The sequence below is a fragment of the Rhagoletis zephyria genome, unplaced genomic scaffold (assembly GCF_001687245.7).
Source record: "Rhagoletis zephyria isolate East Lansing unplaced genomic scaffold, Rhagoletis_zephyria_1.1 Rzeph_scaffold_02586, whole genome shotgun sequence".
NCBI classification, from domain to species: domain Eukaryota; kingdom Metazoa; phylum Arthropoda; class Insecta; order Diptera; family Tephritidae; genus Rhagoletis; species Rhagoletis zephyria.
The window spans coordinates 15346-30641 of NW_016159670.1; the positions used below are offsets into that span (position 1 = coordinate 15346).

Here is a 15296-nt window from a genome sequence, read left to right on the forward strand (position 1 = left end):
TATAATTTGTCAAATGTACCCAGTCTCGGATTTATGGACACCGCCTTAATTGGTTTACTCAAGTTTTTGCTTAATCATTTATTAAAATAATTTTCGATAGGATGCTCAATAAGTCTCTTTTACAATCAGCATATAAAGCAGTGCAATTCTCGCCTAGAAATCCATACAGTTCAGCTGCTTCGTAGGCTTCTTGGTAGATTTTCTCATGCTCAGCGAAACCCTGATGCAGAGATGGCCTGAAAAAAGAAAAAACAGGAACACAAATTATTTAGGGCCGTTTGCTCAAGTAGCTTTTAAAATTTATCTCCCCTAAATGCAAACATATTTTTTAAGGGTAGATAAATTTTAAATTTTGTTATGTATGTACAAATGTTCCGATATTTTACAGAAATTCTCACTTACGTCAATACAAATGTCAGCAGCTCAGTGAGTATGGTGTGATGCTTATCGTCGAATGGATGTTGAGCCAATTCGCAAATACTGCGCAGGAGACAGGTTTCATGCAGTCCAAAGCTGGAAAGGAGTGTGTTTGTAAGTAACGGGTGATTTTTTTGAGGTTAGGATTTTCATGCATTAGTATTTGACAGATCACGTGGGATTTCAGACATGGTGTCAAAGAGAAAGATGNGGGTGGCTTTGTTTGGAAAGTTGTTATTGAGTTGAACTGATTCTCGATAAAATGAAATAAAAACACAAAAATACTATTATCGAATCAAAACAGTAAAAAAAAATGAGTTTTGAGCTCAGGAAGTGCAAACTAACTCTGCCCTATACATAAATTTCTTGGTACGTTTTCGAGTTGACTATTTGTAAACCAGTAAAAATTTGAAAACCTTCCTATATGTTATAAAAAAGTATACATACATATGTATTAGGGCAGGTCAATATTTATTTTTGGCTATGCGCGCATGGCATAGGAGGATTCTACGTGTAATTCTAAGCAAATTTGCTAAGAAACCATGGGTATAAGATCAATTTTGGAAATCCTGGATTTACATTCAGCCCTTCTTTGACAGATCACTTTTTTTGATACATTCAGCTTGGCTGACTTATAAAAAAAAAACAATGTGGGTTAAAGAAAAAATTTAGCTTTTTTAGCTTTTTACTCTTGCTCAAAATATTAACTGCAAATTTAAATGTTGAAAAGTTTAATGAGCTTTTTAGTGTTATTTATGGAGTTCTAATTTGAAAAATATACCCTCTTAGTATGTATACAAATATTCAAATTCATCCTACTCCTTGCGACGATGAAGTGCAAAAATATCGCATATGTTTGTATTTTCCCTCGTCAGAAAACACAAAGAAATGCTTCTGAGGCTTCGACTTTATCCGATATCTGCGTGGGTCGGCTGGTTTTTGTGCTCTACCGACACTGAAATCAAATATCTGATTTGTTAATTTAGCTATTGTTCCTAGTCATAACTTAAATTTTGATTCAGCTTATTTTAGCTTTATTTTTCTTGCCCATTTAGCATTTGAAAGAGTTCTGGCAACACTGCACGCACTACAGTTGTGCGAGAAAATTTTAGTAAACTGCCATTTGAGAGTTCTTACTGAAAATGAAATATTTAGAGATGACTTGGAATAAAAGCATCGATTCAATCTCAACTGGTCTGGTAAATAAGATCTGAGCCAGTAGGTATCGCGGTCAATCAGAGGAAACTATGAGCAGCACTTGTTTTTTTTTATCATCAGGACTATTGCGAACTTGCCCTGCTAAAGTCTTTAGTGTAATTACTACCGCTCATCTCTATTCAAGTATTCTTTTTTTCTTCTAAAAATCGTTATTCACATCAGACCCAAATTAAAAAAAAAAAACAGCCAAATTTGTTTTCCACGCATCTTTTACAAAAAGCAAAACTTATTTACAAAAACCAAAATTATTGAAATACTTGTGTGTACAATCACATATTAACTTTTTATATGTATTTTATATGCATTCATTTATTAATTTTTGTCGTTCAGTATGCAATAATACTTTTTGTAAAGAAGAGATTTGTTAATTTCTAATTAAAAAAAAAAAAAACAAACAAATCAGAGAAAAAATTGCTTAACTACCAAATTCGAAAAAATAAAACAAAAACAACCAAGTTTGTTTGGAAACAACCAACACTGCCAACCGTGCACGGATTTAAAAAAAAAAATTAATTGTAGTAGATTTTACATACATATTAAAAAATAGTAGAAGTTGGTAGATTATTTAAAAGAAGTATTAATGATAGTGTCCACTCGTTTAGGATAAATCAAGGCGAATNTTCGAAAAAATAAAACAAAAACAACCAAGTTTGTTTGGAAACAACCAACACTGCCAACCGTGCACGGATTTAAAAAAAAAAATTAATTGTAGTAGATTTTACATACATATTAAAAAATAGTAGAAGTTGGTAGATTATTTAAAAGAAGTATTAATGATAGTGTCCACTCGTTTAGGATAAATCAAGGCGAATTTAAGGTGGTGTTACCACAGCAGCTGAATTTTTGCGTCGGTGGTTATTAATGTCAAAACCTACACATAAAACTGGGCCCGAATCACGGCATCCGAAATCAACTGAAATAAAATGGCAGCTGTTTTCTCTCCAATAAAATTAAAACTGAAAGAGGGAGTTCACTACCGAATGTCGTAATCTTAAAAACTAATTTTGATCACGGATGCCGTGATTCCGGTCCTGGATTAATTTAATAGTAGGCTTCAACAATTACTCTCCACCACAATTTTTTTTATTAAAAGAGATTTGAAGTGTTTGAAATTTGCAACCCATAAGTTGAGGCCACTGCACAAACATAGCGCAAACGAAAAATATTTACATAACCAAGAGATGCAATTTCACTTTTCAATTGGTTACGGTTAGAGGTAACTTTTCATTTTTGTTCTAGGTGTGTTTGATAACAAAATATTTATATACCGCGTTCGTTTAAATCTCTTTTCTCACTTTCCGGAAAATATTGATAGATTTTTAGACTTTGCTGCTAAAAATGGTACAAAATAATTTATAGAGCTAAAAAGTGGGTAGATTTACCAATAAAGTGGTGAAGTCCGTGCACTGTTTCACATACCTAGTGAAGTAATCCACTAAGCCGCGATAGAGTTCACCGGCCGTCAAATCCATCGGATGTTGATTTTTGGCTGTTTTGCGATTATATTTCTCCAACCACTGCAAATGTTGCTTAACTTCTGGACTTGCTATTCGTTATGCGAGGCACGCTTCTTACGTTGTTTAGGATTTTGTATACCTGGCCATATTGGTATATTATAAAAAGCCGAAACCGATCCAGGTAGTGTGTAGGACATTTGAAAGCACCAATCTATGAGTATACTGCGCTCTGGAAAATATTCGACGATAGGATATGAAACGGAGTATATAAGCTGAAAAGTGATGCGACGTTTATTAAAATTATTGTTTATTTAAAGGCATAGAAAATAAGTTAGCAGCAGTAAATGTGTAACACGAGATGTTGTAAGTGAATTACGGCTAAGCTGGTTGATTGATTGGGATAAATCAAAGCGTCTAGCCGGCTGACGGATACGGTTGTGAATATTAAAAAAATACTTTGCGGAGACATTTTCACGATTGAAATCCCTGTTGTGAAGTACAAAATAAGACTAAAACTGTGTGCACGAAATACTGATTCAGTAAGACCGACTCTAGTTTGCCGTTTCTTAAAAAAACTAGGCTATTGGAATATTAAAGATGACAATTGGTTTTAAATAGCATTTATTGATAACTCTATTAACGACTGATTGTGGGAGAAATATCAACGAGTTGTAAATGCGTAATGTCAATAATAAACAGAGAGAAGAAGAAGTAATGATGATGGCCCAATTAGTGCTATGATGAGGTGAAAAAAATAGAAAAAAATATTAAATAAATAACTAAAAATAAAAAGTGTGTAAGAGTAAATGAGTTGAATCCAGAGCACGCGATCATGTTGTCTGCTCTACGCTACTAAGTGAAAGGAAATGCAATAAATTTTGTTGGACTGCTTGGCAGTTTCAAGAGCCTCACAGCAAGTAGTAATAACTTTCTAGTCATTCGAAAAGTACGCTTCGCAACTGGGCTCGAATAAAAAAGAAAACGAAATGAATTTTAAACGTTCGTTCGCATTGGGGCACACATTCGTATTCCTACTCTTTGCTGTGATCAACGCTGAGGTTGGTAGCCCTCGTGAAGTCAGCTACACCAATTCATCAATGCACTCCACTACAAAGGAAATATATTCCACCAACGTATTGAGACCGAAAGCTAATCCTTCAAAATCCAGTGCATCGAACAGCTACAGCGATGACACCGGTACAACAACGCTACGCCCCGCCGTGGAACGTATTTTCTCACGCAAGAAACGCTTTCTGCTTGCACCGCCCGGTACGCGTCTCAAATTAACGCTGCAAATGAGCAAAAAACTACTCGCCAACTATCCGACGGGATTCACCTTCAATATCGAATTGGCCGTGTACTATCCCATGATTACCAGTCGCCTAGACTTGATACCCAAGCGTTTGCGTCCGACAACAACTGCGAAACCTAAAGCAAAGGGGCCAACTGCTCCTTTGATCGTGCAGATTCCTGGCTCACTGATACGTTACAAAGCAAAACCGGCTACCAAACCGCCTCTAGTGCAGCGCATTGACGAGTCTGGCCAAATGCTGCAGTGGGTGGACACAAAGCCGGCGCCGCCCACCTCAACTGTCTCACAATATTACACGCAACCGCTTAAGTGGCAGCAATGGTCCAAATATGGCGCACCAGGCTATGCGCAGCGTTACGAATGGACACCGGCAAAACAGTGGCCGCAAAAGCAGCCCGCTTGGTTGGCGCAGAACTCTAAGTGGCGTAAGTGGTCCACTACGTCTGCGCCGTGGGCGGCGAACAAGCGGTGGCAGCAAAAGCCTAGCAAATGGCAGCAATGGGGGAATGCGCCTGCTACTGGCGGCAAATGGTTGAAACATGCACATTGGCAACGCGACGCACCCATGGATGGGTTAGCAAATATCAGTGAAAATGATGTTGTGAAACGTGACGTGGATGGTGGAGCGGAGAGTGCAATCAACTCGGATCAATTGCTAGATGAACTAGATGAAATAGAGCCCATGTATGTACATTTCCCTGAATTGGAGGAGCATTATGAATGGAAACATTATCACAGCTATCGTGATCGTAGGCAATTGTACCATCAGCTAGATGGACTGAGTGGCATGTGAGTTTGTTTTTAAAATGCTAATTATTAACCGCCATGCAGTTAGGAAAGCTACATTTATGCGTAAAATATTATCGTTTCTATGTCATTTGTGCTACAATTGTCTAGGTGGTTCCGTTTAGACCATTTTGGGCGTTTACCCAGGAATTTCCCCACTTCATGTCTCTCTGTATTCAAAGGCCCTGTGCTGAAGATCTTATAGCTTAAGGGTCGATTACACAGGCCAACAAAAATGGGGAAAAATTGATGCGGCAAATGTTAAAGCTGTTTTTGGTAGACTTTTTTGTATTGATTACGAATCCGTAAGTATTAAGTTCCCATCAGCTCCAGATTTTGAGAAAATCGAGGTAAAAGTGTCAAAAATCGTAGCAAAGAAACAAAATATGATACAACCTTCCATTTAGGCTTAAATTAAAGCTTGACAATTGTCCCTGAAGATACCATCCCTGTAAACCTGACCTTATCACTTATAGTAATTTATTAAACAGCGAAAAGTGATTTTGGCGAAGTTTGAGTGATTATCGCAATTAAAAAAGGTTATAGAACCTTTCACTGGAGTTTATGAAAATTGTATACTTACGGATTCGTAATCAACACAGAGAAAGCTATAACATTTGCCGCGGCAAAATTAGTATTTTCCTGAGTTAAGGATATACATACATATGTATACAGATATAATATAGTAAACGTACATACATATATATATTTCTACAGAATGCTACATATTCTTATAATACTAGATATACTTCGTTCGAAAGTAGGATTCTTTCCTTATCTATTGAAATAATTCCTTGTCTATTGTCAGCATAAATTATCTAAAAAATAGCACTTTAAAAACATGCTTTTATTTAACATGAGCATTCCAATGAATAAAATAAATGACGAAAGATTTTTCAGAAAAAACATCTTTTTAAAACTGCACTAAATTTAATAAAATTAAATATTAGAATTAATATAAACTATTAACACCCCTATTGCGAGTGTCGACAAGTAAATAGTAAAAAAACGACTATTATTCGATGTATATTTCTCGTTCAATAAGAGACTGTGAATATTTTAAGTCGCTCATCCTTCTACAACTGTTTGTTTTTAGAAGGATGAGCGACTAAAAACTATTCACCTACTCTCGTTTCTTGAACGAGAAAAAAGATTGGTAATACCGTGGATAGTCGATAATCGACTAAGAGTCATTTATCTACTACTAGTCGACACTCGCAATAGGGGTGTAAAACTAAAACAAGAACGAGTACTAGCTGCCAGGTCCTATAACTCGAGAGTTTTACAAAAGAAATCTGTGTTATACTTAACAAACACATTATATTACATCATTTAAAAAAGGGATCGCTGGATCCGAAGTGCTTCTTCCTTTCCACAAAACGGGCAATGCTGTTGGGCGCATCCTGTAAGGAGGTGTTGGGGCTTTAGTTTGGTATGTCCGATTCTAAGCCGAGTGTACCGGCTAGTGAAATGCCGAGACGTATTGCTTGAGTGTTAGTGTTGCCAGAAATAAATATCCATTAAGGAGTAGAATCTCCAGAAGAAAGGCTAGAAAGAGCTAAATAAAAAATTTTAGTGATAAGAAAGGGCTAGTTTCATTATTCATCTATTGAACATTTTTCATTTATTTTAGAATGAATTTTCAAAATTTTATTTCTTTAGGTACATACGCACATACAGTTTTCATTCTAAAGAAACATTCTGAGCTTAAAATCGCTAAAAAGAAAACATAAAAAATAGATCCATTACGAATTCATTAATTACACTTGTTTACATGAAAAAGGACTTCGCTAAAAAGCGTTTTTTGTTTAGATTAATTTAGGATCGCTAAACATAAATGTAAGTCTCATTTATTTTCGTAAGGAAGCGAACCTCTTTTCTGGGTCTTGTGCAGTTATTGCAAAAAAAAAACTCGAGAAAAGCGAATACAACAATCTTCTTTGATTACCTTTCGAAATACATATTAAGCCCCATTACGTGATATATTTTTTGTCTCAGTCGGAATAGTACTTTTTGAGTTTTTCGAAAGATAAACAAATTTTCAAGATATTTCGAAAATTGTTCATTTTACGTTTTATATTGTATGTGTGTTATATCATGATATTTTTTTCAATTCATCCCATCTGATCTCAGCTCACCTCACTTATACTTAGGCCAACCCACCTTACCCTAACTCAATTTACTCCAGCTCACCTTAATCATCTCACCTTACAAAACTCACCTTATCAATCAAATTACTCAACACAGTGTTATGTTATGCTAAGTCCAGTCGATCGAAACATACAACTATTACGATTATGGAACAATTAAAATATTAATCCAGAGAAATTTCGCCTGCGTAGCATGGCACAGACGCACTCATTCTTTTTAGAAGATTTAAGTCCAGCACTATTTGTCGTCTTAAGCGATCAATTTAATTACCTCAGTTATACAAAACATTCTTCCATTTACTCCACAGTCTTGGGATCGACTTGAAATCCTGTGTTTTGCGCGCCATCTGTGATTGTAAACGCTTTTTGCTACCGCCAGGATACTCAATGGTGCAGGATATACTACGGCAAATTTTTACGTAAGTATTTATGTAAAATAAAGATTTAATGAAATTAGATTTGAAAAAGTGCGAAGTATAAACGGTTAAATTAAAAAAATGTAAAGAAGAGGATTCATTTGAATTCGAAAATGGGCATATTTTTTTGCTAAAAATTTTAACAGTTCAGTAGGGGCGTCAACACACTTTCGAAATTTAGTAAGCCAAGGCTAAGATAATTTTTTAAAAGTGTTTCTGTTTTTTCATCGGTTAAAGTCTCTTCTACTTCTATTAAATTATTAAAACTTGTATAAAATATTGCTCTGAGTTTCTGGTTTCCAAACGTCAAGGGACGCGCACACAGAGCGCTTGTAACTTAAATTTTAAGATGAACTTATTTAAGCAGAAAGTTGGAACTTTTTTCAAGGTGGGCACACAGACAGAAAACCCGTACTGAGAAACAAAAAAAAAGTGGAAAAAATTTGAATGAAATAACCCGGTCAAGTTAGACATTCAAGGTTACGTAATTTTCGTCTAAACACTTTCAACGTCATTCTTGACAACCTCGGTTCTGAATTGCGGAAGAAATGTGAAGCATATGAAAGGATTCACGAAAAACTTACAGTTATTACTGAATTCGGCAATCTAAATTTCAGTGAACTACCTAAAAGATCAGAACGTTTAAGAAAAATGTATAACTCTGACTTGGAATCTTTAGTGGACGACGAATTTGTGCACTTAAACGCGTATTGCTCTGAAAAAAAGTTCGACCGTAATTCTCCATCCGACCTTTTGAAACTCTTACGGACAAACGGGTTATACTACCTAAAAGAGGAGATAGCATATAGAATATTCATCAAATCAGCTATGGCGAACTGCAGCGCAGAACGATCATTTTCATGTTTGAAAAGGGTCAGTAACTATTTACGCTCAACTATGAGCCAATTTACACGACGACTTTTCACCCTGCATTTTTTTGCACTTTCTCTTTTATAAAGTCTTCGAAAATCTTCGTGCATTTACACGATGACTTTTTCTTGGTGGCGCTTCTTGCCATTTAAACCTTAAATTGTCTTGGGTCTATTCTTTCGTTCTCATTTTTAAAGCGGAGCGAATGGCGAACTCAAAGTAAAAATACGAAAAAGGGAATTCGATAAAAGAGAAACGTCAAAAAACCCCTCGAATTCGTTGACCGTGCGTGCATGCCTACCCCGCTGACTTCCTTACACTTCTTGCCTACAAGCGCGAAACGCATGCCTCTATGAGGGCAAATCGACTTAGGGCCGGTTATTCATTGTGTGGTTATAACTAGATCCCAGTTAAATAATATTATTGACGATTTCGACTTCATTAATATGTTACCTGCCAAACCCGATCCTAGCTTGTCCTAAAATCGGGTTTGGCTGGTAACAGATATAACATGTGAACGATAAAGCAGTCGTTGTATTTAACCGGAGTTTCCACCTCAGATTTGTGCTAACCAGACATTGAACAACCGGGCCTAAATATCTTAGCTATTCTGTGCATTGAGTCGGATTTACTCTAACGCTTGGAAGCTGTGAAGATTTGAGCGATCAGTTTGCGGAAAAAGTAAGATATATTTGCATTTAAAAATATGTATTAGAACTCACAAGTGTATGTAGATATGATTATTGTCATACAATTAAACATTCAATGAATTGAACCACATGTTTGGCATTTACTTATTTCAGTTGTGAATGGTATACGCAAAGATTTTTTTTCATATATTTTATGTAGGTTAAAGATAAATGGGCGGCATTTTAAGTAAATCCGGCCCTGCACCTTTTGCTACAATTTTGAATCGCTCTATCTCAGAAATGGTAATCCTTAGGAAGAAACTTTTATAAAAGTTTTTATATATAGTTGTATGATCTACACTTTCGTCCCACCTATTTTTATGATAAATCTTACCGTTTCGCTGAAAAATGCAAAAATCGATTTATGTGACATTTGACCTTGAATAACTTTTTTTGCAGACGTGGGATCGGTGGGAACTATTGACATTTCATTTATAATCGTGTTCGCAACATTCGTATAAATTTTTAGCTTTATACTAGGTTCACATATAAGTAGATTATCCTCATTTTCGAGCTTAACACCCTAATCTGTAATTATAACAAGAGATTATCCATATAAAATTCGTCCCTTGTTAATCTGTAATTATAAAATAATCTCAGATTTAACCGATAACTTTTCGGTGTCCGTCCTAGTTTTATCGATTGTTTTTGCGAAAGAGAGAAGAAATGCCAAATGTAAAAGTAAACTAAAATGTACGCTAGCAAGTAAAAGAGGTTTGTAAAGGTATTTTTAATAAAATGTTAAGTTAAAATATATTTATATTGCTTATTATAGCAGAAAAACGTGATCACGGTGGCACAGAGAAGAAACATAACTTTTCCTTGAGATGTGAGAATAACAAGCACAACAAATTTGACGGCTAATAATCTGAGATTTGCCTGTGTAAACGGGGTGATTAAAAAACGAGCTTTGATTGAGATAATATTGATATGTGAACATAGTTTTATGCGAATTATTGTAAGCTCACTCCAACTTTTTGAGCTAACTTTTCATATTTTTTCTGCGACTTTCTGATTTTTTTTTTATATCCGAGCGCACCAGTGCACAAGGGTATTATAACTTTGTTCACATAACGGTTGTTTGTAACAGCCAAAACGAATCGAGAAGTACTGAAGCTTATTCACTTATAATTGATATTTAAAACAATTTTTAGACGAAAAATAAGAGTATTATAAATTATTGGTAAATGGGAAAAGCCACGCCCATTTATGATTAGATTTCTTCCAAACTTGGCACAGCAGGCCAACGCCTTGAATTTTTTTAAAATCGGACAATAACCACGCCCACATCCCATATAACGGTAATTTAGAGAAATACGAAATCGTCGATAAATCAGTAAATACTGAAGCTAATTTATTAAAAATTGATGTTTGCGATAACTCTTTAGCAAAAAATACCTTTATGATAAAATTTTGGAAATTTGGCGGGGCACCGCCCACTTATGACCACATACATACATATATGTATCACGTTAACCGTTCCATCAATTTGTACCAAACTCGGTGGGTTCTCAAACATGATCATAATAATTACAATCTAAAACATTGATTCAACACAACCTGATAAACGTTAATACTTACAGCGCTTTTAAGCTTGCCTATATATGTATATGTCTACAATACATAATTTCATCTGTAACTTCAGTCATAAACAAGCTGTGCTCCCCGACGATAACAGTATAAACAGAACATATGTAGTAATGTTCTTTTGTTTTATTTTTTTACAGCTTTCCTACCAAAAGTGGCCTAGAAGATGAGTACAGCCGCATAGTGCAACTGGATTATGAGAAATGCGATAGTGAACTGAGATCAGCATGTCCTTTTAATTTGCTTGCCTGGCTAATGCGACAGAATCAAGATTAAAAAAATATGCCGTATTTAACAAAAGATTTGTGATGACCCAAATAAATATGAATTGCTAAAAAAAAATCGCTCTTTAAATATTTTTCATTAAATAAACCATGTATGTATGTAAATATATTTTGCTCCTATTTATTTAACTCATTTCACAAATTCCGTCTCCCACAGTGATTGCTCGCAGAGTGCGTACTGTTTGTTGCAGCTACCTTCAAAACCATTGGCACGGTCATAGCGTTGATCTTTGTAGTGTATGCGATTTTCTAATAAGTCCTCATCTAATGCTTCGGGCACTGTAAAAACTGCACGCATTATTTCACCAACAAAAGTGCCAGGACTACGTTCTTTGGATTTTTGTCCAGTCTCACAGAGGGCGCGCAATATGCACTGATGGCTTTTCTTAATGCCAAGTCTGTAACATGGAAAAAATATTAAATTTATAATGTATTTGGCAAGGAGTGTTGAATTATAAATAATTATTCTGCTTTATCCTGAGTTTCGCCCGAAAAAAATTCACATGGAAACCAAGTGTGAATAGTGAACCGATTCGGGGAAAATGAAACTCATGATAAGGCTGATTGTCTTTTCTCCTTTCTATTTTCATTTTCCTTTATCTATAGATACATCATCCTAAATACTGGATACAAAAATACTTGGTAATTTAGAAACGATGTTTATATTTTCGAGACTATTTCGGATGCTTGGGACTTCTTCTGGATTTTCGGCGCTATTTCAGAATTTTCGCTGTTATTATTAATTTTCGAGATTTTTCGAGTTCTCGAGACTATTTATCGGGACTATCTCGAGATTTTCGGGACTGTCTTGGGATTTCCATATTCTCTGGTCTATTTAGTGACTTTAGGGGCCTCTTCGGGAATTACCGGATCTTTGAGGTTCTGCGGACTATTTCTAGAATTTCGGGACTGTATAGAAATTTTCGCGACTATCTCGGCATTTTTGAATTCTCTGGACTATTAAGTGATTTTCGGGGCCTCTTGGGATTTTCTCCCGCTATTTCGCGATTACTTCGAGATTTTCGGGGTACCTGAAATCTTCAAATCAGGGTATTTAGTGTCTACTAAATACTTTGAATTTTTGTACTTACATCTAAATAGCAACTCCAAAATATCTAAAAGCTTAAACAGACGGCAGCGTTGACCGAAATTAACTGGGACTTAATCCGGATCAACTGCAGTTAATTCCCGAGTTGATTTGGATCAACGCTGCCGTCTGTTTAAGCTCTAAGTCTGTTTTGTTTAAGTATTTAGCAAGTATTAAACAGTTAAGTTCTTTTTGATTGAGTATTTAGACATCCGCAAATACTCAGTATTTAGGTATTTAGTACCCAAACTTGTACTTTAAGTACAAAAGTACTTAAGTATGACCATCACTGTATTGTACCTCCCTTTTATCTTATTGAACTTCTTTGAAATCTTTACAAACTTGCTATTTTGTAAATCCATCAATTCGATGTCAGTCCTAATCGTTTCTTTAGTAGTTCTTTATCTCACCATAAGTACTTGATACACTATCTCTCTACCACTTTATTTGCTGTTGCTTTTTGTGTCAAAATGTTCTGCACACGCTTATCCCATGTAATTGTTTTAAGTAATTGAAGATATTCATTGCTGTTGCAATTTTGCTCAGCAGCAAGTGGCTTTAGCAGCTGTCGCTTTTTGTATCATTTCGCATATCAATGTATGTATGTACTTTTGTTCTTTGCACTTAAAATGCGAAATGCAAAAGATTGTTTGTACTTAAATGTCAGCTGCATGACTGTTGGACTTTGAGTGCAGATGTGGCAAGTTGCTTATCAGCTTAACTGTTGCTGCATGACAATGCATGAACTCTTTGAACGAAAAGCGTTGCAAATAAGCGTGGCGTAAAAGGTTGTGTATGTATGTATGTATGTATGTGATAGCGACACTTTACTTTTAACAGAAATAGTTGCATAATTGGCCCTGAACGGAGTGGGAAAGGACACCAACTGGTGGCAATTAACACTTTTTAATAAAAAAGATTCCCTGCTTAATTCCAACCTAAACTGGAATCTTAAACCTTTAATATTTTTGGAAACTGATGAATATTAAATGATTTTGCGCTTTCAAAAATTTCAATGGTGAAGATGAGTCTTGTGCGAATAGGCCAATTGATGAAAGAATTTGCGAGATTCTTCAAAAAAAAAAGTTGTTTAAACTAGTATATGTATTTCATTTTATGACATCGCTGGGGATCTAAACGTTGACAAAAAGTATTTACTAAAAATATTTTGAAGCCTTAAATAAAGCTGAATGCCAAAATAGGCTCGCTATAAACTAGTTTCCATATGTTAATCACTCCTGGGAGAGAAAGATTTTGCGAAAGATCTACGGACCTTTACGCGTTGGCGACGGCGAATACAGCAGACGATGGAACGATGGGCTGTATGAGCATTACAACGACTTGGACATAGTGCAGCGAATTAAAATGCAGCGACTCCGCTGGCTTGGTCATGTCGTTCGAATGGACACCGACGCTGCAATTCTCAAAATGTTCAACTCGGAGCCCGCTGGTGTTAGCAGAGGAAGGGGGAGGCCTCCACTGCGATGGAAAGACTAAGCGGAGAAGGACTTGGCATCACTTGGCATTTCCAATTGGTGTCCGTTGGCACAAAATAGAAGAGACTGGCCTATTTTGTTGAACTCGGCGTAAATCTCTTAGCCGGTTACAGAGCACAAGAAAAAGAATGAATCCTGCAACGAAGCGAAATTAAGCCGTGCTTAGAACGAATGATTACGAGCAGTGTAAAGTGAGCAATAACGGCAAAAGTCCCGAAAAGTGAAAATGTAGGTCACTCCATTTCTGTGACATCATCAACGCATGCACCGCAAATGGAGGAGAAGCTCGGCCAAACACTTAGTAGAATATATGAAGCTGCAATTTGTTATTGTTGCTGTTGAATTTCTTGATATATTTGTTATATGTTTGAGTGCTAATGCATTTGATGTTAACTGATATGTTGATACAATCAATTTTCGCTTTGCTGGCAAGCATTCTAATTCCATGCAGATTTTCTGAGAAAGAATGGGTTTACATACACTCCGTTTCACTTCAACAGGAGCATTTATTTATTTTTTCAAAAACCAAGTTTATACCTTCATTTGTAGGCATTGTAGTCCGGTCAATTTAGACATTCGAGGTTACAAAAATTCCCACCCAGCTGAAAATTGGTAGGATTGTTCAAAACACCATCATAAATGAAATCTAAAAAGTCCTCATCGATCCGATACCTGGAAAAAAAGTTATTCGGCGAACTACTGTGAATGGAAATCATGTTATGGCATATACCGATGACGTCTTCATCTAGGAGTGTCCACTGGATCTACACGTCCTACCCTTAATAATTCAATAGCGCTTAAACAACTCCAAAGGTTTCAAAGTATTCAATAGCTTTGCATAAGCGGATATCGCTGCGCTCCACCTATTGAAGCCTTGAATGCGATTCCACAACTATCCTCTTTGACTTATAGCTCGAGCGATAGTCGCTATTGCAGCCCTGAAATCTATACCATTTCTACGAAAAGTTGTTTTTTGTCCATATAAAATACTACATGGAAAATTGTGAGCGCTTTGAGCACTCCATAAATATTTTTTTTGATTAAAAAAAAAAAAAAAAGATGGGATATTTTAGTTTGGTATAGAAGAATCCTATGGCGGCATTAAATTCCCCACTTTTTCTTATGCATTTTTGGACCACCCTAGTGTACAAGCATCCTATCACATATGTACGTACATACATGTGTATTTTGAAGTTTGTCTTTTGTCATTTGTCTGCTGTGAAATTTTACAAGATAGTTATTGCTGCTGACATATCAGATGCTGTGAAGCGATGAAAATGTGAAGAACAATCAGAATTTTTTATGCACATACATATGTACATATGAATGTATATATGTATGTATGAACGTACATATCAACCCATGCCTGATTTTATATCACTAAATGCTCTGAAATGCAATCTTAGGTGCATCAGCATCATTTACATATGTACAAATGGATTTGTAGAATTGTGTAGTCGTACAGTTACATATAATCTTTTCAAGCGAAAGAAAATTGAAATTGATTGGCAATTTCGTAGATAGAAT

The 15296-nt window shown here is 35.7% G+C and overlaps 3 protein-coding genes across 3 annotated transcripts in view; 1 reads left to right on the forward strand and 2 right to left on the reverse strand.

Annotated features, from left to right (window-relative positions):
- LOC108367220 (uncharacterized) lies at window positions 1-3561 on the reverse strand. The gene is given in 5 exon segments (XM_017621814.1): window positions 1-236; window positions 403-513; window positions 3055-3184; window positions 3187-3364; window positions 3469-3561. Coding segments are annotated over 5 exon segments (678 nt in total). The 3' UTR covers window positions 1-70.
- A 517-nt stretch (window positions 3562-4078) lies between these two features.
- LOC108367218 (uncharacterized) lies at window positions 4079-11285 on the forward strand. Its single transcript, XM_017621812.1, has 3 exons — window positions 4079-5193; window positions 7649-7759; window positions 11043-11285. The coding sequence occupies exons 1-3, from the start codon at window positions 4079-4081 to the stop codon at window positions 11176-11178; spliced, it is 1362 nt and encodes a 453-aa protein (XP_017477301.1). The 3' UTR covers window positions 11179-11285.
- LOC108367219 (uncharacterized) overlaps window positions 11202-15296 on the reverse strand; it is a 35992-nt gene continuing 31897 nt past the window's right edge. The window contains exon 7 of the mRNA XM_017621813.1: window positions 11202-11584. Within this exon, the coding sequence (XP_017477302.1) occupies window positions 11317-11584 (268 nt within the window). The 3' untranslated portion in view covers window positions 11202-11316. The remainder of the gene's footprint in view (window positions 11585-15296) is intronic.